The sequence below is a fragment of the Patagioenas fasciata genome, chromosome 19, assembly GCF_037038585.1.
Source record: "Patagioenas fasciata isolate bPatFas1 chromosome 19, bPatFas1.hap1, whole genome shotgun sequence".
NCBI lineage: Eukaryota > Metazoa > Chordata > Aves > Columbiformes > Columbidae > Patagioenas > Patagioenas fasciata.
Window position 1 is genome coordinate 6,084,831 of NC_092538.1, and position 25,823 is coordinate 6,110,653.

Sequence of the window (25,823 nt, forward strand, 5' to 3'; positions counted from 1 at the left end):
GCTAGCTTAAAGCATATCCTTTCTCCCCCAACCCACAGCTTCCTATCTTCCTTACAAGGAAAATCATACACAAGTCATAGCAGACCGCAGAAACTCCCCTTTTTAAGATGGCCTAATGGTAAACAGTTCAGGATGATTTTCATTAACAGAACGTAATAGAAATAGAGTTGTTTCATGTAACCTTTCAGTCTTCAGTGCCTTCAGTTGGGTCCTCTATTAATAGAACTGTCAGAAACGTGTACTCATGCCTGAAGTGACATCAGGTACAGAAAGTTGAGTGAGTGAATTTAGTGCTGGCTTAACTGACATGGTGAACAAAGCCTACCTTTTATTCCTGAAAGAGAAATACCATCCACAATAGTGTCACTTCCCATCAACACGCCTGAATTCCAATCTGGGTGACTGTCTCTTAACATACTAAGTTTACAAAATGTACTTGCACATGATAGCCTTCTATGTTTAAATGGATAGATTGTTTTGTAAGATTGAACGAACCTGACTGAAGCAATACAAAATACATTTAGAAATTAGAGTCATCCTACAAAGGAGAAAGAATTTCACAAATACTTTCCCTGGCTAAGAACACCATTTATGAGATGAATTTCAACAATAGCAGCATACACTGAGGGATGTCTTGTATCATCCTAGTTTAATCATTGAAGAGGACACAGATTTAATCAGAATCTCAAGAATATCTGGGAATAGTATGCTGATGAATTGTACTAGCATAGTAATGAAACTCTCAGACCATACTAGGCCTTCCAAATTGCAGCATGGGAAATGACTTTAGCATTGCCAACTAAAAACATCTCTCTTATAGGCTAGTTCTCTTTCTTCATTGCAAGCCACATTTGGTGTTCACAAACAAACTAAAACCCTTGTAGTAGGGGGGGAAAAACAAAGATATTTTTTCTAAAGGATTTGAACATTTTGGCAAACAGATACAGGATAAATTCCTTTGTAGTAACAGCAATAGAGCAGGGAGTTGCCTCCTTTCTGTCACTGGTAATAATTGTTCATCCAATTAGCCAGAAACTGCGTTTCCTTGAGATTTAAAATATAAAATCAGAGAATCCAATAGGATGTCCAAAGCCTATGGTAGAGGAGAAGAGCAGCCCATTCCTTTTATTTTAGAGGCTCACACACCTGGTTATGACATATTTTTCACAGTCAACACATGAATACACAGACAATTTATATTTTTGTCAGTCCTTCCCTAGCCACTTACTTAGTTCTCTGGGATAAACTATCTTAATTTTTACCTCTTTCTCTCAGCAGGGCCTGTCCTCAGACTTGCAGTCATCTCCTAAAATCTCCTTTTCTGAAGGCTTTTTGCTGGATATCCAACATCAGGCCTACATCTTTTAGGGGTAAAGTAACACATGAGGGCCACTTACCTCACAAGCACAACAAGGAGTTTGACTTGTGCCTCTTCTATCTCCTTTTCTTTCCTGGGCACATCCACAGCTGAGCTCCCCCTCACACAAACATCCCATCACACCCACAGACAAAAAAAAATCTACATTTTGCAGCAACCCTGCATGAGCAAATTTCATCCAGATGCTGCTATAATAACTTGGTTTAGCCTGCTCTTTTTAGCCACTCTTTTTAGCTCCTCTTCTTCAAAAAACTCATGTATTTTACTGAGTTGGGGAGATGACAGCAGTCTGAGGGCAAGCAGGGCTAAAGTGCCCGGGTAGCTTTTGTTACTTACTGCACTGTATGAAAGTAATCTTAAGCAACGCAGTAACTGAGGGAAGACGTGTCCCCCACAGGGAGCAGCCAGCTGTCCCCTCAGGGGACACCCCTCTGCCCTTAGAGGTGCCACGCTGAGGCAGCCAGGAAGGGACAGCGCACTCCTCCCCTCCTGAGGAAGGTTCTCCTCAGCAATAGCTCCCCTGCAGGCCGATGTATTAAAAAAGAAGGGGGGGTGGGGGTTGGGGGTGAGGAGAGAAAAAGCGACCTTCTCAAGATGGCGGCCGAAAGCCGGCTCGCTCGCCTTCCCGCCTCACATCCCCTCTCAAGATGGCGCCGCGGAAGAGCCGGCGGTCGGGCCGGAGTGCGCCTGCGCGCCGCGGCTCGGAGTGCAGTGAAATTCCTGGCGGGCGGGGGGAGGAGGAGGTGGCGGCGGTGAGGAGGAGGGCGGCACGGAGCCACGGCCGCGCGCCCCTGCCAGGGACCCTGCGTGCTGTGGCGGCGGCCGGCGCGGAGCCAGACCCCCGGGGGGCGCGGTGCGGGCGGGCTGAGGGCCACTCGCCGCCGCCTCGGGAGCTCGCAGCACCAGGAGCCGCGCCGTCCCCGCCGCCGCTGGGACTCCCTCCCCGGGCAGAGAGGGAGAGAATGACGGAGCTCCAGTCCGCCTTGCTACTGCGGAGACAACTAGCAGGTAGCCGGGCTGGGGGCCGGCGCGGGGAGGGAGGCGATCCGCCGCGGGGGAGCGGCGGGGAGGGGAGCGGAGGCCGGGCTCTGAGGGGCCGGGGCCTGCGGTGGGGGAAGGGACGCCGGTTCGGGGGAGGGGGCGGGCGGGCGGCCGGCGGGGTGTGTGAGGGGGAAGGGGAGATTACGGCCCCCCCTCGCCGCTCTCCTGCCCAGCCGGGAGCTGAGTGAACTAGGCCGAGGGGGGGAGGGGGAGCCTGCTTGGCGATCGCTGCCAGGGGAGCCGAGGGGAGGGGTGCGCAGGGCCCTTCATGGCGTTGGGGGGGGGGGGGAGCGTTTCCTTCGCTGCCTCTGTCCCGTCAGGGAAGTGGGGGTTGGTAAAGGCCCTGCCGGCCGGTTCCCCCGCCCCGCGCCTGGCGGCCTCCGCCGTCCCTCTCGCGGCCCTGTCTCCCCGGAGCGGGGGGAAGAAGGGAGCCGGAGGTTTTTCTCCCCGTAGCGTGGGGGGATGTGTGCGGGGAAGTCTCTGCGGTATGAGACGATGTTTGTCAGGCACCGAAAAGAAGCGGAGGAAGGAGGGTTCCCCCCTGGAAACGGTCCTTCAGGCTCGGGGTCAATCGCCCCCGCTACGCGCACCTTCCTGTGGGGACCTGAGGTGCCCCCGTCCCGCCTCCCCTCCCCGGCTCCCCCCTCACCTCCCATGCCCTGCGCCGGGGAGGGCGGATCGGGAGGGGGAGGCCGCTTCCCCCTTTGTTGTCAGAAGAGCTGGGGGCTCTGTGGGCAGTGACGGGAGGAGAGGAGCGGGCAGCCCCGGGATCCGGGCCGGGGGGGCAGGATGAACGGGGATGTCCGCCGCGTGCTTCGGGAGGGAGCCCGCAAGGGAGGGGCGAGGGGGCTCCGCCGGGGGCTGGAGGGCGGGACGGGTGCGGGGAAGGAGGAGTTGGAGCCGGGGCGAGGGGACAGGAAGGGCCGGAGCGCCGGGCCCGCCGCCGAGGGCAGTGGGGCGGCTGCCGGGCTTCGCGGCGAGAGTCGCCGCCGCTCCCCCACCCCCTCCCTTTGTCCCCGGGCGCGCGGGCCCTGCCTGGGCCGCCACCGCCGAGGGGACCTGGCGCGGCCCGGCCCGGCGGGGACGCGCATGCGCGGGGCGGCGGGGCGCACAATGCAGCTCCATGTGTCGCTCGCTGCCAGATTTAAAGAGAAACGAGCCGGGTGCTGCGGGGAGCGGGCGGGCACTGCTCCCCCACTCGCGCATGTTTCCCCCCCTCCCCCGGATCCTCTGCCCTCCGGGTTTCTGCAGCCGGCATGAAGTAATCCCCTCGAGAAAACGCACAGGTCTGCCCGGCACCTTGGGCGAATCTGATTGCCTTTTTCGTCACTTACGTAAAAAAATTGCTTCATACCCAGATAAGGAAATGTGCGTTAGGTGTACCTAAACTCAGGCAAATACAGCACGGGCTAAAGTTTGCTGAGTAGCCATACAAAGGGGCGGGGGTCACTGAGTGGCACAGGAATTCCTGGAGGGTGATTTTGGCCTGAGACTTCAGTAATGGCTTTGAAAGCCTAAGGGTGAGAAAGAACAGTGTTAGCAATACGGAGGTGAAGTTGCATAACCAGGTATAGCGAGCTACGTGATGTGTTTCTTGCATCTGTCTTCTGGTTTTAGTTCATGATAAGTTTGAGAAACTTCAGTGTGGTTAACTATTTGCACAGGGTTTGTGTTTTGTTTGTTTTTTATTTTACCCCTTAAAAAAAAAAAATTCTCACACATACTGTAGCTGCACTCCTGAACATAAGCACACACCTCTTAATGCCTGGTGACTACTGAAGTTGTTACTGACATTCAGTAAGGTGTCTGCATGTTTGGATGTGCTAATAACACTGTGTATAGGCTTACTATAGGAGCTCCATATTGGATTTGATGCTAAGCTTCTCATTCCTATAAATGATCCCTCTAGGGAAGCAATCGTGTAGAATAATTGCTTTTCTAACTTGATAAAAACAACCATTTCGTAACCTAATATAGTTCTTTGGCTGTCTGGAATTTCTCTTTTAACCGACTAATTGTGCTCCATGAAAGAAAGTTTGACATTTAGCTGAAGCCTCTTGATAATCAGTATTAACTGTCAGCTTCTGTTGTGTAGCTTTATTTCTTGTCTTGTGAGATCTTAAGACCTTCTGTAAGCACAGGCTGGTTGGATATTCAAGTAGATTTGTAGACTGTTAGATTTGGGGTTAATTTCTGTTTACATTTCTGCTCACTTTTCTGCAGGCTTCATGTGTAATGGTAAAAGCTGGTATGCTTTTGCAGTTTTCCCTATTACTGCTACTGATTCAACTGTGCTGACTTGAGTACTGCAACCATTTGCAAGTAACATGAAACTCTATTGTGGGGTTTTTGTGTTTTAAGTAATATTAGTGCCTTTGATATGTTTTTATATGTGTTAAAAAAAATACCATATTAGAAGTGATTGTGTGTGCATACTTAAGTGTGTGGTGAGTACTGAAGAAGAGTCTTGAACTCTTCAGAAGTCCTTTCTGGAGTTATTAAGCTGAGAAAGAGCACAGTTTCTTCCATACGTGATAACCTAAGCAACATCTGAGCTGAAACTGGACTCTGACACGGCTCTTTCTGATAGCAATCTACTTGAAGTCGAAATGCAGAGACTGAGCTTCCTGATGCTGTGATGTCTGATTCCCTGTTGTCATCTTCTTCAGAGTTGCAGCTGCTCCAATGTGTCCATTTGCTTACATTCACATTGCTTGGTGTACCTCAACCCAAGCCCCAGTATTGTGCTATTCTTTGCCCTGGTGGGACTGATAAGTTCAGTCCTCCTGCTACATGCAGCTTTTGTGTTATGTCAAGTGTGGTGAGTCATTGGGTTGTACCTAGTGGTTGGGTTTTGGAGGACAGTGAACAGGCATTGGATAGAATTTATGTGATCTAATCTAGTTGAAATTGTTCTAGATCACTCACTTGCCAAATTGGCATTATTCAAGCACAAGAGACCTGAAGTTGGAGCTGTTAAGACTGGGAGCAAAACATCCGGAAGTGGAAGGAGGTTGAAGGGGGAATCTGAAATGTGTATAGTGGTGGAGCAGTTGAGGAATATAGAAATTCTTTAGTGGGTGAGACCCTGGATAGCTCTTTCCAATGCCAAAAGGAAAAAAACAGTGATGGGAGGAGAAAGGAAAATAAAATAGTAATTCTCAGAATGGCTACCTGTGTGTTGGTTTTTTTTGTCTTCCATATGTTTTGGTTCTTCATAAAGGCGTTATGGGGAAGATAGATGTCCATGGCGTGTAGCGCTTCAATGAGTTGCTTTGATTCTTGAAGACTTCGTTCAAGTGGAGGTCAACTGGGAAGTCTTAGTTGTCAGTGAGACTTAAAACCAAGAACCTTACCAGAATACAGAATAAACCTTGACAGTGTAATCCCAGGTTGCTCCAGTAAGTGCATGAAGACAGACTTTTTTTTTTTTTCTGGAGCAACCTGTCTTGTTTTCTAACTTGAGCAGGTAATCAGGACCATGGCACGATAGATATAATATATGTGTCAACTTAAGTGGCACATTCTGGATGTTGATAATGCTCTGAAAAAAAGGATATTCAGTGGCGGTTGCAAAATACAACTTCAAGTTAGTGTGTTTGTTTTCCCCCAATACCAAGTAGCTTCAGTGTACCTTTGCTAACGAAATATTGAGTTATATCACCAGGGAATTAGTAGAGTAGCTGCTTTTATATTGATGTATGCTTGCCCTGATGTGGGTACAAGAGCAGTTCAAATCAAGATAGTCAGAACTTTGGGTGTTTTTGTTTTACTTTTTTAAGTGTTTAAAGGATCTGCTTGGGGTGATCTCTGACAACCAAAGCCAGTTGGAGCACTAGTGTAAGTAGCTTGAGTTGAAGGCAGGTTCTCTTTGTGGATATCTTTTAAGTTAAATGACTGTTTATTTGCAAATCAACTTAATTACAAGCTCTAGTAGCTTCTGGAAATATCTTAAAGTTCAAGAAATATATTTGTTCTACATCATTTTTTTTAAGGAGAAAGGCACTTTGTTGTGGATTGGTAATAATGTGAAATAGAAGCCATGACCTGTCTGTTTTCTCTTATGGGTCAGGTGCAGGAAGAACTAAAAGAATGAAATGCCTCTGAACTTCAAAAAAAAGTCACTAGCAAGTATGTAGGCTGGTACAGGACTACATGAGCAAGGGTTCACCCCCCAGGGGATGAGGGGGGAAGATAAACTGTGTTCTCTGTACAGCCCCAAAGCTTTGTGCCCTTTAGAAAGAGGCAGGAGACAACTGAGAGTGAAAAGCTTCTCTTCCAGTCTCCAGACCTGTCAAGCCCAAGGGTTTTGCAGACTGAGGCATTTATCTGTATGTTTTTATTTCATCTTTCTGCCAAATCCTTGCTGACACAGACTTGTTAGAGTAGGCAGACTTGTCTAGTCCATCCAGCAAAATCAGGTAGGGAGGGTGCAGTTAAATGGGTAGCGCACAGTGGAACCAGAAGTGTGAGTCCTCTTTAACATAAACAGGGATCCCTGAAAACAGGGGAATAACCATGCTGGCCAAAGTTGTGCTGTCATGTAAGTGTTCTCCAATTTAACATACAAAGAAACCCACGCTAATATTTTTCTTAAACATGAGAAACAGGGCACTATTTCAGTTTAAAGTGTATACAGCTCCTATTTCAAAGCAAACATGTCTGATTAAAAATTAACAAGGTGGAAAACTGTATTAAATACTTAATGTGACAGTTCAACAATTTTTACTTCCCTGTGTGGAAAAAATCTTACAGTATAATGTTGAGCTAGTTGAGTTTCTGGCAATTGTGTAGGATTTACTTTTAAAATATTTGAGTAGTGAATTCTGAGGGAATAATGGAATTAAGATCACTGCATAGGTTGAAGCTGAGATGGCATCTCTCTTGGGTGGCTGGTGGTATAAGAAGCCTTTGTTTGCAGTTAAGCACTGGCTGTTTACTGGCTTACAGTAGGTTTGGCTACAAGATAATAATTTGAGTGGCACTGATCTGAAGCATTAAGTTGATGCTACTCTGGTTTCCTTGGAGAGGTCTGTTTGTATGGCCAGTAATATTCTGTATTATCCTGAATAGATAAAGACTCCAAGGTCCTGCATGTGTCAGACTTCACTTCAGCATCGCTTAAAATACCACACCCCCCCTGTATTTTTTTTGAAGGCATGCTTTCATATTTTTAGATAACCATCAGTCTTTTGCTCTGCTGCTTTTAGTTCGGATGCTTAGATACAGCATGTATACCACTCACCTTAACACTCCTGCAGCATAGGGCCCCATTTTAGCAGATAAAGTAGTCCTGTTTCTTGTGAGAATGTGTTGACAGAAGCATCAAAGCTCATGCTGACTTTATAGATAATATCATTGCTAAAACACATGCCTTGTTACAGTGACTAGCATGTGAGCAGTACGAGCAACCTGAATTTCTGTTGCACTGCAAATAACGTAATAGATGTGACTCGTGGCAAACATTACTAGCTGCCTGTTAGTTTTTCAGAAGTTCTTCTTGCAGAAATATGCCGAACTCTGCCTCTTCAAAGAAAAAGAGTATTCATAACAGCAGTCACAAGCAGAATTTCAGGGATGCTGGCAGTTTTGGGAAGTGAGGTTTCGCTAAACCTCAGAATGGAGTGGCTTGGTGACTCAACCGGTTGCTTGGAGAGGGTGAAGCAGTAAGAATGTGCTTCACGAGCTCACCCTGTGATAGGGCACCTACCGTCCCCAGCAGTGGGCTCTGGGGAGGTCAGGTTACTCATCTGTCAGGGAAAGAACCAAGCGTACAGTAAATGAATTCTTTCTCTCTCTGCTTCCCCCCAAACAAGGCATTGTAAGCTCTGCCAAAGTATGGACCTGTCGGGATCTGGCAGGAAAATTATTTCATTCTGTTAGAGAATGGTGGAATGGGAGAATGCTGCTGGAGATCCTGTGAAATAAGGAACAAAATTAATACCTATTGAGAAAATACTTTCCTTAGAAGAATTCCTGCTTCATTGATAAGATCTTGATTTGGAGGTGTTAAATCACCCAAATCTTGCTGCAAATGTCTTGCCTTGTGTGGTTGATAGTGATTCCAACTTCAGTTCTGCACAGACAGTTCTTAAATATTATAAACTAAGAATTTGTTGATTTGCTATAAATGTATTTTTGGTTTAAGAAAAACTGATCTGGGTTAAATCAAGTAGAGTTAATAGTCTTCAAATAGAACCACATGTTTTAGTCAGAACTGATTCTGCCTTGACTCTTCTGTATTTTTTTTTTTTAGTGCAAGAAAGACTTGGAACAATATGTACATATTCAACTAAGACAGGATTAGTTGGTACAAGTTGTGTGTCTGGGCGGGGGGGTTCTTCCCCCAAAGCCCTGTTCTAAATAGTTTGAAAGCAGGTGAACTCTGTAGGTAAAAACTTGTTTCCCTTAAATAGACATTCTGCTAAATTTATCTTCCTCTAATGTGTTCAATGCAGTCTGTGTTTTGATCTAGATGTTCTTGTTCCCCACCTCCAAGGCTGGGGTTTGTGAAGGTCTTTAAGTATGGGGGGTATTCTGCAGAAGTAAGCTTCAAGTATTGGTGTAGAATAGGGTGGAAGCATTAAAAATACATACATGTGTATATATATCCCCCAAAATAACCCACTATGTTGCTTCCAGCTTAAAGAATGGATTTTAATGAAGTGGAACGGAATTGAAAAGTGGCTGCTGTTCTGCAGGTATAAACTAACCAGATCCTAAAGGGAGTGTGTGAAGTTAGGTACCTGGAGAAGGAGGAGCAAGTGGCTTAGGTGGGGGTATGTGACTCTTGAAACTTGCACTGTCTGCTTTTTGTCCCAGCCTATGGGAACAGAATCTGGGTAACACTTCCCATGCAGGCCTGTGCTATCACCGTGTTGCACCTGCTCTGTGCCTCCATTTTCAGTGGTGTGTGGATATCTGTCACAAGACTGGTCTTGGCAAGATCTTTCACTTGTGGAATCTAGTAGGTCTGAGTTTTAGGCCACCCTGCAAGAGTAAATGTTAATATTTGCTTCTTCCTACTCTCAGGTCCAAGGCATATCAGCTGGGAGCAGAGATCAGATATTCAGACCTTGTAGGAACACTAAGTATAGCAATCTAAATGAAACAGGATTTCAGAAAAGTAACTGCTCTCCTGAGCATGAATTAGCAGTGCTTGTGTAGGTTTAGAATAATAGTGAAGACTTTTTAATAGAAACCCATTGTAAAGGCTTTCACATACAGTCTGTTAGTTAAGGGAAACCTAATTCCATGCAGTCATCACAATATCTGGTATGTCAAGCTGGCTGGGTTCTTTAGTTGGCTTGTGCTTGGTGCTGATCTAGAAAATGGTGCTGTCAGGAGTCACTTAGAGAAATGACTTAAACCAATTCTTAATAACAATGTAGCTCAAATTAGGATATGCAAACTTCTTATTCATATTATAAACAAGAGAGTAAACAAGCTGGAGAAGTGTCCTTGACTTGCACAACAGCTTATGTACATGATGAGAGCTTCTGATGAACTCCTCATGTGTTAACATCTCCCTGTGGCACAGTCTGGTGATACGGACTTTCTAATGGATTTCTTAGTATCGTGTTCTATTCCTGTGTAAACCACAGGCATCCTAGAGCTCTTAGCTATGTTCAGCAGTGCTGTTTCATGACTGAGGTGTATGTGACTGCTCAGAAGGTTGTTGTTGTTTTAGTGTGGTAATTTGCAAACAGCTCTTAAGAAGTTAATTTTTCCTGCTGTCCATGCTAAACTCAACTACATTAATACAGCTGGCACCTTAGGATGACACTTGTCTTGCCAAATTCTAGCAGTTGTATGCAGTAGGCATCTGAAGCTCACAGGTAAAGTGTGATTCATCTGACCTGTTTTTGACATTTCCTTTGGGATGAGCTAATTGTGGAGTCTCAGGAGTTACTTATCTGATAAGATCTCTACTGAACACTGCTGAGGGTGCCAGTCTCAAATACAGGCAGATGCCTGTACCCATCTCCTATTTGCCTGACCCTTAAGAGTGGAAAAACGCTCTGGACACTGAGGACAAAATGAAGGTGGCGTTTGTTACACTGTGACAGCTGAAACTGCCCTGTGTGGCAGTTGAGTCCTTGTGGGCAAACCGCTGTGCATCTCCTGCGGAGATACTTGGTTCCTTCAGGTGTGGACTTCAGAACAGGGGTTCTTCCAGTCCTTCTGACGATCATTTTTCCCCTCCTTATACCATTTTCCCCTAACATTCAGACCTTAATAGGAATTTTTTTTTCAACAGATCTGCTGAACCTCCACTTTAACCTGGCTGATGCAACTGTGCTAGATTCTGATGTGATGGGATACACAGCATGCTTCAAGCAGCCTAGTCAAAGAGGGTTCTACAGGAGAGAGTATATCTTGATTTCTTCCAGAATATATGATTGGTATTAATTTCAACATATGTTCTAAGCTTACTTCTGATAAACTTAATTCTGGAAGCATAACTATTTCAAAGCTTTAAACAATACTATGGAATTGAAAGGTTTTCATCAGTGTGTTTTGTATTTCCAGTGTTCTGTGGAAGCTGATTGGGACAGGAAAGTAATTTGTGCAGCACCTTCTTGAGAGAAAAGATTTGTGGATTTAGTAGGTGCACTGCACTCAGTTACTTAAGTTACTGAGCTGCAGACATTTGCTTACTGGCAAACACATTAGGAGGAGGGGGAAAGAGAGCTTCCTTCTGTGTATGGTAGGTGTGGGGTGTTGGGGAAAGGACTAGTTTGAGTGTGTGTCCACAGAAGGCTTCTATGTATGAAGAGTGCTACAGAAAGAAAATGTCTCAAAGTAGGTCATCCCTATTGCCTGCCTTTGTGACTCCTTGGTAAAATGGTCATGGGCTGAGTAAACAGTTGCCAAGTCAGATCAGTGGCTGGATATCTGTGGTCTAATTGAGACTGTGTGAGAGAGCTGGCTTTGCGACCTTTGAGATCCATGTCTAAAGGAGCATTGACAATATCTGTCAGTGGCCACCTCAATGGACTTAAGGGACTATGGGGAACTCCTTAAGAATCAAGATAGACGCTTGCAGGCCTTTGGTACTGGTTAGGCTGTTAATTAGTTGAAAACTGACTCTTAACCTGAACTTTTAATTGTCTTCAGGTATGCCCCAGCTCATGCAAATGTGGCGCTGCAGAACATACACAACAAAGAAACTTGATTCTTAGCTTATGTCTGGAATAATGTGACACCTTTCTAGTAAAAGAATTCCAGTCTCTGTCTAGTTGAGTTTCTCTGGCACTATAACCTTAATCCACAGCCCCATAGTGGCAGTTACAGGAGTTTCTGCCTCTTCACTTCAGGCTAGTGCTGCTGTCCTCTTGTTTGCAGAGCTGAACTGTGGCTCTGGCTAGAAGGGTTATTTGGGAGTAAAAACAAAAAGCAAGAAACCCCCAACCTTGTCATCCGTCCTTCCCAAACCTGCTTCACTGTGCAAATCCTTGGAAGGCTCTACAGGTATAGCTGAGCAGATGGCAAGTGAAGCATGTTGTTGCAGCACTGCACTTGGATGATTTCTGTGGGCAACTTGCCTGTTAATGCTAACTAGACAACCCTCCCTACAAGTTCTCTGACCTGAGCAGAGAATTAGATTTGTTAGAGTCTGTCATGCTGCCCTTATCAACAGGGAGTGACGTGTGGAGCACTGGAAATCAGTTGCCAGGCTAAAGTTAAGAGTCAAATCTAGAGCTGCTGCTGAACTGGTTGGTAAAGGTCTCTCCTTAAGACAGATTTGTCTTTAATGCTTCAGTCTCACTCCAGTCCTTCTGAGACTAAAACTGTTGTCTTAATTGCCATTTTGTCACTGCTGAAGAGGCTACCATAGCATATCTTGTGCTATGTTTTGTCTGACCTTTTTGGATGAGCTCATAGAGCAAGACAGAACATGATGAAAGCAGATAATATGGAGAGCTCTGGGAATACATCTTTGTAAGGGATCAAGTTACTTTATCTCACCCCTAATCTTCTAGAACCAGAGACTTAGCGCTGGGTATGCAGGCAGAAAGGTAAGTCTTGGAAATCATAACTGACCTCAGTTAAGTAATATAACTGTATGGAAGTCTGAGCTTGGAGTACAGAGAAGAACCTAGAATGAGGATTTTCAGTCTGTACAGTTGGTAAAAGCTCCTTGACTAGTTCTGAGACTCACAAAAAGCAACCAAGAAAAAACAAACCTAATGTAAAGCTCTCATATGGCCTGCTTGTTGTGGGAGCTGTGTGTTAAGTCAGCTGGATGAGTTCTCCAGAAGCCTTAGCTGGGACTTGGGCTGTCCTACCTCTGTTTTTATGCTCAACTTAATCCACTGCCTGCACAAAACCACTGTCTAATTTACTGAAGAGGCTGCTATTACAAATCCTGTAGAAGCTTATGTTTTTGAAAGCTCTGTACAGCAACGTAGCTTCCTCTGAAGTGTTCATATGCAGTGGCTGCCTGGTGAAACATCAAGCTGAAAAGTTGAGATGCCGTACATAGCTGCTCCATGCAGCCATGGGGCTCTTTCTGCTTAGTCATTTTTGTTGATGCTGTTTTGCTTTTGGATTGGTGAATGTGTTTTGGCTTCTATAAAGGCAGTTTTAGTGATTGTGGGAACATCAGTAGCTTGGCGTAAACTAAACGCTGAAACTGGAAGCACGGTTTATGGTACTTTGGCTCAAGTTTAAGGGAATGGTAACTCAGTTGTGCTTTAGTAAGAGCTAAACCGCTGAAAGAGCACTGTGTTGTGTTGGCCGATCATGCGGGAGGGTAGGCATTGGATGTTCAAGTCTGTGCTGGACTTGAACAACTCGGTTGGATTATGGGCCTTTAGTCTTCCTCACTTTCCAAATCAGGTACTGGTTCAGGACTGGGATTAAAGGAACTGCATGTCTAATTTATAAGCAGCCACAGGATTCTGTTCCCAGTATGTTGCTGCCTGGCAGCTGTCCAGGCTTGTGCTGCTTTGGCTGTCAGCTGCTGCTTGAGCCGCAAAGGCTCTACCTGAAACTGCTTCCATACTTAATGTAAGATGCTTTTTTTCTTCCTCTGGGGAAAAAAAATTCTTATTAAACTATCAGAAATGCAGAGAATATTGGCAGAAATGCTAAACCATAGAGCATAATATATAGTAGTAGCAAGTAAGTTGCACTTATTTAGGCATGGACCTGATGGAAATGTGTTAATATACTCATTTACATTTAAAAAATACAGCATACCTTTACCTAAACAAGAAACATCGAAGCAAAACTAAATATTGAAAAAATAATGTGAAGGGATTCAGTTCTTTGTAGGTGTTTGACTTCTGTGCTTTTCCAGGATTTGTAGGCTGGCTCTTCAACAGGGCTTTGTAGACAACCTGCACGGAGGACCCGTTCCCTGTCCCTGGCTGGAAGAGGGGATGGAACTCCTTGCTTTCTGATCCTCCTCATCCCTGTGTTTGTCTAGGAAAACTCTGTTTGGGCTGCAAGTAGTTAAGTGCTGTAGCTGGTGAGGAATGCCAGCAGGGAACAGGTGTCTGGTTTTCTCAAGTGCAGTGTCAGTGTCACCAGCAGCCCTCTGCCTGGCAGCTGACTCTGGCGACCGAGCAGAGTGTTCTGCTCCTTCCTTGCTGTGGTGGCATCTCTGTTTGGGATTTTGATGCATGGATTTCACCACTGTGTGACTCTCGACTCAATATGAGATAGGTGGTACTACTAGTGAGCTGTTCTGATGTGCAGCATTGGCTATATCCAAGGGGAAAACCAAAATGAAACAAAGCTCAGGCTTCAGTGTTTGCAAGTTTTAACGAGTAGCAGCTCTTAGCTATCCATGGTAAAGCAGCCAAGGATGATGTTTTTCATGTCCCAGTGCATCGCGTTCCTGAGATTTCCTTTTTTGTCTGCCAACTAGCCTTTAGTTGATGTTCAGTTTAGCATAAATAATCTGGATGGGAAAGCTCATTTTAACTTGCCTATGGTAGTTCTACATACCTCTAGTGGAGAAGGTGCATGAGCTTATATCTGTTGTTCTCCCTCAAGTTAAACTATTTGTGCAAGCAGTAGCCCTTTGAACTATGCTTCAGTATTGCTACTGTGGAAGGAAAATTAAACCTTTTACAAGCAGAGACCAATGCCACCTCCTGTAAAAGAAACACCATAATTTGTTTCATAGGCAGCAGCCACTAAGGAAATTTCAGTAACTGCTGTAACTGAACATTTTTGTCAACAGCTGTCCCTTTTGTACAATTTACAGATTTTCTGCATTACAAGAGTTGGCATCCTGCAATTTTATTCCTTCTCACAAGATCTCTTGCAATATAGCGCTTCGAGGTCTTGGGTATGAGTCAGAGTGTAAGAACTGGCTTTCGTTGGGAACAAGTACATGAAAAATGTTTGAGAACCTAAGGATAAAAAAGTTATTTGGAGGCTGAGACAGATGTGCAAAAATATGGAAATAGCACAAATCAAGAAACAGAACAGAAAATGTGCATGTTGGATTGAAAAATAGTGTGGCGTATTTAGATGGAGAGAAGCATGTTGAATTTTCCGGTCTTAACTTTTGGCAGGCTTGTTTACAGTCTTATCACTGGTAAGTGATAACTAGCAAACAACAGGGAAGCTAAATGTGAGCAGCTTAAATTATAGCAGTTTACACAGAACTTGGCATAAAGGATTTTCTCCCTGTAGAAATGCAGAAAGGAGGGAACTTGTGTTATGGAGGCTTAACTTCAGGTTTTTAAGTCTTAAGGTGAGCTATTCAAATCCAGTATTTGTACTCTTTCTCTTGTGTAGTTGTTACACTGGGTATTCTGTATTACAATACTAATGTAATATCTAAAAGGATGACTTAAGTGTCCTGGACAGATGTGGCTTTTTTGCACAAGCAGTAGACAATTTTTTAAAAAATAAAATCCTGCATGAGAAAGCAGGTTATATTCAACTGCTCCTGTGGTGGAACTTTTAATAGGTAATGCTGGAGGAATGTCTGTAGTAGGGGGGTAGTAAGGGACTGGTGGAGTCCTCGCTCCATGTGAGACAGGTAGACTCTGTCCATTTTACCTAAAATTAAATAGAACTGTTACTCAAGCTCATGCAGCTGTTTGCACAGTTTCAGAGATGCCAGAGGGTGAGAACTGTTTTGCTTAATGGAAATGTGGCCACGCTATAGTTTTTGGTTTTGAAGTTTGTATGGTGGTTAAATAGCCTGTGCTATTACCTTTTGTTTCAGGCACTGTCTTAAGAAAACAGAGTTTGGTTCAATACTTAAGTCTTTGTCCTGCAACTTGGAGAGTGAATGGTTGATCTCATCTGTTGACTGAACTCCTGTTGAGCAGCTTCTAAGAAAAGCCCTTCCAATACATTTCTTGGCATTTTAGCATTGAGTCATCTTTGTGGATAAATTTGATTCTGAGTTACCAGTGGCCACAGTAGATATTCCTGCTGTCTGCGTCTTCAGGACTTGGGGTCCTTCATGTGAGCCGAGCGCTTTTCTTTCCCTGTGTTGACTTTGACTCTTCTGTATAGGGCTTGAATTGATGATTTTTTTAGCCATGCTTTAAATAGTAAAGTTCTTAACTGGCAAACACTGACTGCAAGCTTATGGGCAAATCACTTTGGAGTTAATAGTGTAGCCTTTTCTCTGTAAAGGTGTGAGGTTCTCACTTGAAGTTTTTCTGCATGTACCCACAGACATTGTAAGCACCTCTTAACTGAAGTCTGCAATGCCCAGAAATCAGCACAAAATCCAGCTATTTGGTTTACGAGGAGGGAGTATGTGGACTGACTGTAGTGTGGAATACAATAATGAGGGCTGCATAATGTTGGCAGGATTTAAAATAAGTGCAGTAGTAATTGTAAAACAAAATAATAAAATCCCTATTTTAAGCTGGAAGTTACTGATCAGTTGAAGGCATAACTTTTTACCTCCTTCCCCTATCCAAAATACCCGAGATCCCCCAGGACTTTGTGTGTTCAGTTGGAAATGTGGGATTAAGATTTTCAATTTGGCATCAGTAGAGCATTTAAATTAGTTTTTGGCCTGAAGCTGTTGGTTAAGAGACTTTCTCTCCCCTGCACCCCAGGTTGAATTTTAGGCAGAACTCATTTGAGGTGTTTATTTCCAAATCTTATGTTCTTTTCCTGGAGCAGGCTGGAAACAGAAACTCTATCTAGGTCTGACTTTGCATAGCTGTTTCCAGATGAGCCTTCTATCTTGCAGTAAGTAGATGAAGTAGCCTATAAACATAGAATCCTGTATTGTGAATATGTGGATAAAACTGTGAAACAAAAGAAAAAAATAAAGCCCCCAAACCTAAACAGTATAACAACTTATCTTCTATGGTCTCTTCTAGTAGTTCAGAATGTAGTAAATCATTATCTCCAGCACATGATGTGCTTAGATAGTTTTAAATGTCAAATGATGGGTCTGTGGTAGGGCGCTGAGGGTATTTCAGCCAGGCTGTAAGTCCATCGGTAGGCACCAAATCAGTGGAAGTCATGGGGTTTTTTGGTCACATACAGAGGCATGAGCAAAAACGGTGAATGCGTATCAGACACCTCAAGTCATTCTTAAATTCTTTTTCCTACACAGAGCTCAACAAAAATCCAGTGGAAGGCTTTTCAGCGGGCTTAATAGATGACAATGATCTTTATCGATGGGAAGTCCTTATTATTGGTCCTCCAGATACACTATAGTAAGTACTGATGCTTATATGGAAACTTAAGTGAACTCGAATTTACTAGTTCTAGTTTGGTCTAAGTGAGTAGAACTTAAATCTTCATACTAAGTTAGGTAATGCTGTTCTGTTGCTAGTGAAATACCTGTAAATAGCTGCATTTGCTATATAGAAATTCTAAGCTGCTTTGCTCCTCTGGGAAAATGCAACACTGATCCCTTTGTACTGGTGTAGAAATAAGAGTAGGCTTTACTTAGAGCCAGCATCTGTTTTCTTATGCGTTTAAGCAAGGCAGGTATAATCCACTATTTCTGTTATTCCTATGAGGCTCTAGTTTAACTGATGGTACCATTTTAAACCATTACAACTCCATGTTGGGAATTGTAGGAAAGTATTCAAGAGGGATGTAGTTGAGTAAGCTGCAGCAGACCATAGAATTAGCCTTAAACACTGTCAGTGTGAGATGAGAGGACTTACTAGTGTGACCTGGAGTACACACTAGGACTTGAATTGTTGGCAAACCTTCCATAGTGGGCTGCAAAAAGCTTGTATCTTTATCCTAAGGACTGGCTTCTTTAATTGACATTTGAACACAAAACTATGCAGTTCATACAGTAACTTATTTTCCTGGACTGTAAGTTGGTTGTGTTTTTACACTGCTGTACACCGAAAGTGCTCTGGTGCATGCAGGGTGTTTGGATTGGGGGTGTGTGGTGTGGTTTAAAAAAATTTAAAAAAACCCCACTGGCTGATTGAGAGAACCATTTTTCTTTCTCAAAGAGGTTATATATGATCACCTACTCTAGCTCCTGAGAAAAGGTTCTATACCCAGAAGAGGTCAGTTTAAAGTGTAGCTCTTGAAGATGAACTCTGTTCTCCCTCATTAAGCTGTTCCAGTGGTAAATCACTGATACAAAAAGCCTTGTGACATTTACTTGAGGTCAATTTTAGTTCCAGCATGAAGTTGTTGTATACCTCTGGCTGCAGCCTTCTGAATAAGTACTTAAACACAGAAATCTAATTGCTTTGCTTCCTCTTAAGCTTACTACAGTTGTGATTCTCACTCTTGCATGCAATGAATTCTCCAACTTCTGTTGACCTCTCAACAGCCTTGTAGTGGCTCCATTATATTCTCATGGCTGTTTTATAAATACTGTCAGTAACGAAATACTGCTTCTCATTAAATTGCAATAGCATTTTCCCCACTTTCAGTAAGGTGCGGCGCTTGTTTTGAGGCTTTTTAGATAAGCAGCTTTCTTCTGTTCTGGTTCTTAGTTGCTGTTTTTCAAGGTAGCGTTTTACTGAATTCTTCCTCCCTGGTGTGTTTTATGACGACAGTAGAAGATAATACTTTAACTTCACCAGGTGTTTCGAAACTTTCAAACTTCATTCTCATTCCTGATCCCGCTTTATTCTGAGTTTACCTAAAGAGACATTAGACTCAGTGTGACTCTACTGACAGGGACCCCTTTAGAAGGAATATTGCTAAAAATGGCACTGGTCTCCCTTAATTGACAGCTGTACTTCATTAACGGTTTCTAAAGTGTATCCCATTAAAGAGCTGTATTTATATGTAGTTGATGAGGAGCAACCCAGTATGTCATATAACCCAGTAGCTTTAGGATATGCTGCTTTAAGAAGGGAAAGACTTTTTTCATTTTGCAAGAAAGGACTTAACTGGTTTGGGGCTATCAACAAATGTAATCCAACTCTCCTTTGTCTTGAGTGGCATGGATGTTAAAATAGCCAGTGTTTCTGCAACTCCTACGCTTCCCAGGATCTAGGATTCTTTGGAAACTGCCTGCCTTTTCTAAAACTTGTGGAAAATGGGTGCTGTGGGTTCAGATCCCCTCAGCTGTTTTATTTTAAGAGCCAAGTCACTTAGATCTCATGTTTTTTGGATTTGGGGTGTTGGTTTGCTTTCTTTTTCCAGACACTTACTAGAATTGGACATCTTTGGTTAGTGGTGGTAAAACTTATTATTTTCTTAGTAGCCTGTGGGCTTTGGATACTGGCTCCTGCCCTTTTACAAATAAAGGGGAAAAGAATGCACTGAATATTTGTGTAGAAAAAGACAAAGCTATTTTGTCTACGTGGCTACTGAGGAGTAGCTTGTCAAACTGCACATCTGGTGCCACCTTCTTTAGAGGTTATATTCTTTTTTTGGTAACTTCTACCTTTGCAGTTTCAACTACAATTACAAGAAATGACAGTAATGGAGCAAGTGTTATAGTACTTACATTAATGAAGTATTCTATCTATGAGGCTTTACATCTAATATAGACCTTCACATTTTTTAGAAGGGACTATTCCTGTGTATTGAAACCTATTGAAAGCTATTTAAAAAAAAATCAACCAACTGAAACTCCCCCAAAACCCAACGAACTGTTACCTTTGTTAAATATGGGTGTGTGACTCCACATAAAAACTGGATCTGTCTTACTATTGTTCTCCAGTTTAGTGGGTAACTGTGGTGCAGAACACCTCACTGGCATGCCTTGGGTCCCTGTAGCTTAGTGTTGAAAAGGTTTTTTTGCCAAGTGATGCTCTAGACATACCTATAAAGCTTTCTGTGACTTTTCTGGGGCTCACTGCTACAGACCAGTAGTGAGAAATTAGGCCCGAGGTCTCTAAAGGAGGAAAAGAAACAGGTATCTGCTGGGCAGCACTCGAGAAGGGGAGTTTTTGGTAGTGTGTTTTTTTTTTCCTGTTGATAAATGTACCGGAAAGGAAAATGTTAAGGTGTAATTGCAGATGGTTAATTCCTTGGCAGGTTTGTGGGGGTTTTATAATTTGTGTGTGTGTGGTTTTTTTCCCCTCTGGAACATCCTCCAAATTCTAAAAAAGATCCAGTATCTTGTGAAAAGATCTTCTCAATTTAGAAACTCTTTGCATTGCATATGGAAATGATGGTACTGCTGATTACTAACATGATGTTAAGCTGTATGAGGGGTAAACTTAGAGCTTTTGATACACTAGTGAGTTCCAATCTTCAGCTTAAGCTTACAAGAAACTCTACTAAGATATTTTTGATTCCCCAGTGAAGGTGGTGTTTTCAAGGCTCATCTTACTTTTCCAAAAGACTATCCACTGAGGCCGCCAAAAATGAAATTCATCACAGAAATCTGGCATCCAAATGGTAAGAAATGTCAAGTTTCAATTTCTTTTTGCAATTAAGAGCTGAAATGCGGTGAGGACATATTGATGTGTTTCTGTTCATGTTAGAAATATGAATCTCTGCATTTACTTTGCCATCTTCATAAAGAAGTAATAACCATGGTAGGGTTTTTAATATTGCTGCTCTGAGACTCCTAAAGTATTTTCAGAAACTACTGAAAACAGCTTCTTGAATTCTTGGTAACTGTTCAGGGATATTTTTTTCCCCTTAAGTGTGAAATTCTCATCTGAGGAGAAACTTGACTTCTATAGCTGCCTTTTGTTGTACCTTCAAATATTTCATCTTGGTATTACTAACTTGGCAGTCAATGTAGAAGGCCCAGTAAAGCATGAAAGGAAACAACAGCATCTTTTAGTCCCTCCAAGAATTTTCCTTCTAATGTTTCTCTTATTCATGGACTGCTGGACATGGATGAGGAGGTAAAATAAAATGGAAGGAGGTTTTTACTGGGAAGGAGGAATGCTCCTCAGTTTCTAAAGTCATTATTGAAGTCGTAGTTGTTGAAAGCTGGGAGGAGACCAGTACAGTGCTGCCATCATAAGGGACAGAGATTATTTTGATGCTGTGTGAGTTTCAGCTCTGGAAATACCAGAGTACTTGCCAGGCTGGTTTAATTCCAGCAGCTTAAATCATATTCCAGTATATTGCAGTAATATCCAGGTGATGCTGTTGCTGTGGAAAAAGAATTGACTCTCTAGTTTGCTGAACTCAACAGAAAAAGCTTTAGTGGAAGCCTGTCTAAATAGTCTTGAAAGTTGCAGCATGATGTTAGAATTAAGTTCTTCCTCCCCATGTGCCCTGTCTGTCAGAGGTCCAGCAATAATAACAGACAAAAGTCCCATTTATTACAGATAGAGTTTTGTAATAGTTAATTACTTTGCTTTTTTGTAAAGTGTCTTCACCAACGTGTTTTCAGACTAGCAGGAGTGAAGATTAACAGTTCCGTAACTGTCCTGAAGAAATGCCAGCATGTTGTTCATTACTGAAATATGCCTTGTTCTATTTTGTAGTTGACAAGAACGGCGATGTCTGCATTTCAATTCTTCATGAGCCTGGAGAAGACAAATATGGCTATGAAAAACCTGAGGAACGCTGGCTTCCCATTCACACAGTGGAAACTATAATGATTAGTGTTATTTCTATGCTGGCAGATCCCAATGGTGATTCTCCTGCTAATGTTGATGCAGCGGTAAGATATTTTTTCTTGGGCTGCCAACTGTCTTTGGTGTTGAAACCTAAGCCTGCAATGGCATTTTGCTTCTAGTTTGTACAAATGATATAATAACTCCTGCTGGATTGTAGATCGTGTCCTCTTCACATTAACCAGAACATACTCGTCAGTGTAATAATGAACCAGCAACTCATGTGCTTTATTCTGAGCTGCTATCAAGATGTCTTCTACTTGGTTTACAAAGTACAAGTTTACTGCAGCAACACTATTTAGCAGTTACTAAAAGATACTTTATCTGCTTTCATTAATTTCTAGTTTTAAGTGGCTCTAGAGAATAAGGTATTACAGGCAAGTCACAGCATTATGGGAACAGGGGATATAGCTGCTTCCTGGAAAAATGAACTATGCGAGATGGAGAACTGTCTCTTGGAGTGGGAGAAAACTGAGGAACAGGAGCCTGAACAGACATTGTAAGAAGCAGATAGAACAGTTCATGACCTAAAATAAGAGTTTTGGAGAGATTGCTGAAATATAACAAGGGAAAGTGTAGAGTCTTGCATCTGGGTAGGAACAACCCCAGGTTCCAGTATAAGTTGGGGAATGACCTATTAGAGAGCAGCATAGGGGAAAGGGATCTGGGGGTCCTGGTGGATAGCAGGGTGACCATGAGCCAGCACTGGGCCCTTGTGACCAGGAAGGCCAATGGTGCCTGGGGTGGGTTAGAAGGGGGGTGGTTAGTAGACTGAGAGGGGTTCTCCTGCCCCTCTACTCTGCCCTGGTGAGACCACACCTGGAATATTGTGTCCAGTTCTGGGCCCCTCAGTTCCAGAAGGACAGGGAACTGCTGGAGAGAGTCCAGCGCAGGGCAACAAAGATGCTGAAGGGAGTGGAGCATCTCCCGTGTGAGGAAAGGCTGAGGGAGCTGGGGCTCTGGAGCTTGGAGGAGACTGAGGGGTGACCTCATTAATGTTTGCAGATATATAAAGGGTGAGTGTCAGGAGGATGGAGCCAGGCTCTTCTCGGTGACAACCAATGATAGGACAAGGGGTAATGGGATCAAGCTGGAACAAAAGAGGTTCCACTTAAATTTGAGAATAAACTTCTTCTCAGTAAGGGTGACAGAACACTGGAATAGGCTGAGTGAGCTTTTAGAATTCCTGAATATCACTGTTTTCAGTGACTGGCTCAGTGATCGTAAGCAAATTTAGGTGCTGACTAGATGGCTAATGTCTGGAAGCACCAAGAGTCTTCCTAGAACTTCTACATTGTTATAGGACTGATACCTAAAAGCTGTCTATTCCATTACAGAAAGAATGGAGAGAAGATAGGAATGGAGAGTTTAAAAGAAAAGTTGCCCGCTGTGTAAGAAAAAGCCAAGAAACTGCTTTTGAGTGACTTATTCAGCAGCTAGTAGCTTCACTTTTTTCAGGGTAAGTATCCTTCTGAAGAGAAGTCAGTTACTTGAATTTAGGATTTCCTGTGTAAGCATTGATGAACTATTGTGGTTTTTTTTGGTATGCCAGGGAAGAACTTCCTCAACTAGCTAATAACTGCCCACTCCAGCTTTGCAAAGCAGAGCTTCATGTCAAAGCTGCTTTTTCTTAGTAGTTAGTTTGGCAAATAAACTTCTCTGACCTGTTTGGCTGGGTAAGCTCAAAACTACTAGTTAGCTTCAGCATACAAAACTTGTAGGGGGGAAAAATACAGTGCTGTATGTAGTTTAAAGAAGTGGTACTGTCTGAAAAAACAGAACAGCTTACTAAATGCTCCTGCTAATTGGTCTTTCTTCATCAAGGTTGTGCAGGAGATAGTTCTGTAAGAATTGTGGGGGTTGGGGAAGGCTCCATCTATGACCAACTAGTACCACAGTATCTTTTCTCTGCAGAAATGCTTTGATTGAAAGGAACTTTCTCCAGTATAGAGAAGTGTGAAAATGCTTAATATTGATCAAACAACTGAGCAAAGGAACTAAATGTCTTGTACAATTGCCTGTAACTAGAGTGTGAGAATTGTCAGCTGCATTAACAATCTTTTTCTGTCTTAAAGAAAGGGAGTAACTGTGAGTAATGCTCCAGAGTATCCTTAATTAACCTCAGCTCTGTTGCCATGTTAAACTTGGCCATAGTGAAACAATGCTCATGACAAATATCTAAATAATTGGCTGTGTTGCTTTTCCAAGTCCTGGTGACTCCTCCTAAGTAAGTGACGGGCAGTGAATTGGATGAGAAGGGGTCACATAACTGGTTTCAAACAAGCAGAATCTGAGTCGGTAGCTGTGGTGTTATTGCGTAGCGAAGCCCTGCAATGTCATTTTGTACCGCACTTCCCTGTTGAAGCAGCATCCATCATTCACAGTAAGAAATGCGTGGACTTTTCGATGACAAATCTACGAGTGTTTAGCTGTATGTGTGAACAATCAAACACTTACACACTGTGTGCTTGACAAGCAACACGAGTAACAGGAGCCTCAAAGTCTGATAGTTGAGCTGGATACACACTGTGCTGAACTAGAGTCTTTCTCTGGTGATGATTTTATGCATCTTCTCTTTAGAGGTATGTAAAGCTCTTGAACAAGTAATTATCTTCCTTGAGCTTGAAACACTATATCTTTAAAATAACTGAGGATGATGAGGGGGTTTATTCTAATGACTGTGATTTCTTTGTAGGTCTCCAAATGAGAAACATGGCACTGTTTTTTTCCTGCACTCTACCCACCTATTGCTGGACTTCTGTTGTTACAAGTTGGCAAACACTGGCTGGAACTGGGCTGCAATAAAACATGCCAGTTATCAATGCTGACAAGAGCCTAACAAGTGCCAACACAAGATGATTACGCATTTTGAAATCTAATGAACTGCTTTAACCTTCAGGAAGAATTGTAAAGATGTGTACATAGCACAACATGATCCGGATAATATATATACTGTTCATGTACATCCACAAATACACATTGTACCAAATAATGCTGTCTGTAGTTAGGAATAGAATCGTGTAAATTCTAAAGATTTTAGCAGGTTTTTCTCTCCCTGTTCCTTGTTTCCTATCAGTTTAAACAAAAAAAAGAGGAAGGAAAAAAAGAACACAAACACCAACTTGTGAAGCATGTCAAAGTAAAACCAATTAGGATCAACTTGTTTTGTTTTTTTTTTCCCACTTTAATTTTCCTTTGACCCACTGAGGCTTAATTAAAGTATTTTGCTTATTGAAATTTAGTATGTTGGTTTTGGAAGTGTGCTCCCTTTTATTTCCCCCATTGGAACTTAAAATTTTCCTAATTAAACCCTGAAAGGATTTGCTATTAATTACTTGTGTCTTCTTTTATGATAACCTTTGCAGTTTCAAAGGTGCTGGCTTTTTTTTCTTCCCACCCCTTTTTTCAACCCAATTGCACATTCTTCTTGAATTGGGTGTAGCAATAAACCTGGCCATGGAGCACCCTTGAGCAGCCTGCTGGTTTTTAACTTCCAAGGCTCTTGAGCGCTTTCATTTGGAAGTTCAGTTGACTAAGTTAGTCCAAGATAGGAATGAGCTGCTTTTTTTATGGGTGATTTGGTTTTGCCTTTTTTTTCATTGCCTGTTTGTGGGGCAGGGTGTATGGGGGGAGGCTTGTGTTTTCCTCAAGGTTAAGTTCAAGCATGCACATCTGTAGGCTTTTCAAATGACTAACTTCTGGGTTTGGTATCAAAAATAGTTTCCCTCCTTTTCTCTCTTCTGTGGCCCTTCATATTCTTTGCCTTCTACTTCAGAGTTTTCCTCACCTAATGTACAAAGAAAATTGCGATGTATATTTTCATGTAATTTGATTTTTGGAATTCTGTCACCTTCTGTAGTGAGTTCTTCCAAAATATAATTTTTTCCAATAATGTGTCAAACTGGCTGTCTTGAGTATCTGAATAGGAAGAGTAACTGCAGTTGGAGCACAACTGACCTGAACATCTTCAACAACAAAACATTGGCAAATGTATTGAATTTTACATACTGTATTTAATCTTGAAATAATGAAAAAGCAAACAAAACACACACACCTTTCTTCCTATTGTACCATCTTTACTCCTCCGGTGTGCAAATACTTATCTTGGAGTATCTAGTAATAAGAGTTTTCCAAGCTTATTTGCAATACCTTTCTACCAAAGAAACTTTGTGGAGGGACTTGGAACTACTTGCCTGTTTTCTGCTCTGTCACAGGTTTACCACAGCTTTTAACTGCACAGAGTAACCCACTAGTAAATCAGGAGTTCCAGCGTTAAAGTGTCATCTTGTAAGAAGCCATCAATAGTAATTTGCTTGCTGTGTGCACTTGGCTTCAGGTTGCTGTGCCACATGCATATACTGAAGGGGATATATTATATTTCAGGTTTCTTGAGGGGTGGGCTGGGCTGAAGGAGGTGATAGTTACTAGTTACCAGCCCA

At 42.9% G+C, this 25,823-nt stretch overlaps 2 protein-coding genes across 7 annotated transcripts in view; one reads left to right on the plus strand and one right to left on the minus strand.

Annotated features, from left to right (window-relative positions):
- LOC136109923 (protein spinster homolog 3-like) overlaps positions 1-3,241 on the minus strand; it is a 43,217-nt gene extending 39,976 nt beyond the window's left edge. For 3 of the 6 annotated variants that reach the window (XM_071817119.1, XM_071817116.1, XM_071817115.1), the window contains exon 1: positions 1,398-3,241. Coding sequence is in view for 1 of the 6 variants with exons in the window: in XM_065852962.2 (XP_065709034.1) it covers positions 3,069-3,075 (7 nt within the window). In the remaining 5 variants the exon portion in view is untranslated. The remainder of the gene's footprint in view (positions 1-1,397) is intronic. The other 3 variants (XM_065852962.2, XM_071817118.1, XM_071817117.1) reach the window with 2 other exon arrangements.
- Positions 2,011-25,276, plus strand: UBE2G1 (ubiquitin conjugating enzyme E2 G1). Its single transcript, XM_065852964.2, has 6 exons — positions 2,011-2,386; positions 16,980-17,082; positions 20,106-20,203; positions 21,253-21,431; positions 22,722-22,843; positions 24,080-25,276. Exons 1-5 carry the CDS (start codon positions 2,026-2,028, stop codon positions 22,806-22,808), a joined length of 828 nt encoding a protein of 275 aa, XP_065709036.2. The 5' UTR covers positions 2,011-2,025; the 3' UTR covers positions 22,809-22,843; positions 24,080-25,276.
- Positions 25,277-25,823: the final 547 nt, after the last annotated feature.

Coding starts and splice junctions, on each gene's coding strand:
- UBE2G1 (XM_065852964.2), top strand. CDS start 2,026: ATGGCGCCGCGGAAGAGCCGGCGGTCGGGCCGGAGTGCGCCTGCGCGC. Junction 20,204..21,252: donor AGAAATCTGGCATCCAAATG/GTAAGAAATGTC, acceptor TCTATTTTGTAG/TTGACAAGAACGGCGATGTC. Junction 21,432..22,721: donor CTGCTAATGTTGATGCAGCG/GTAAGATATTTT, acceptor ATTCCATTACAG/AAAGAATGGAGAGAAGATAG.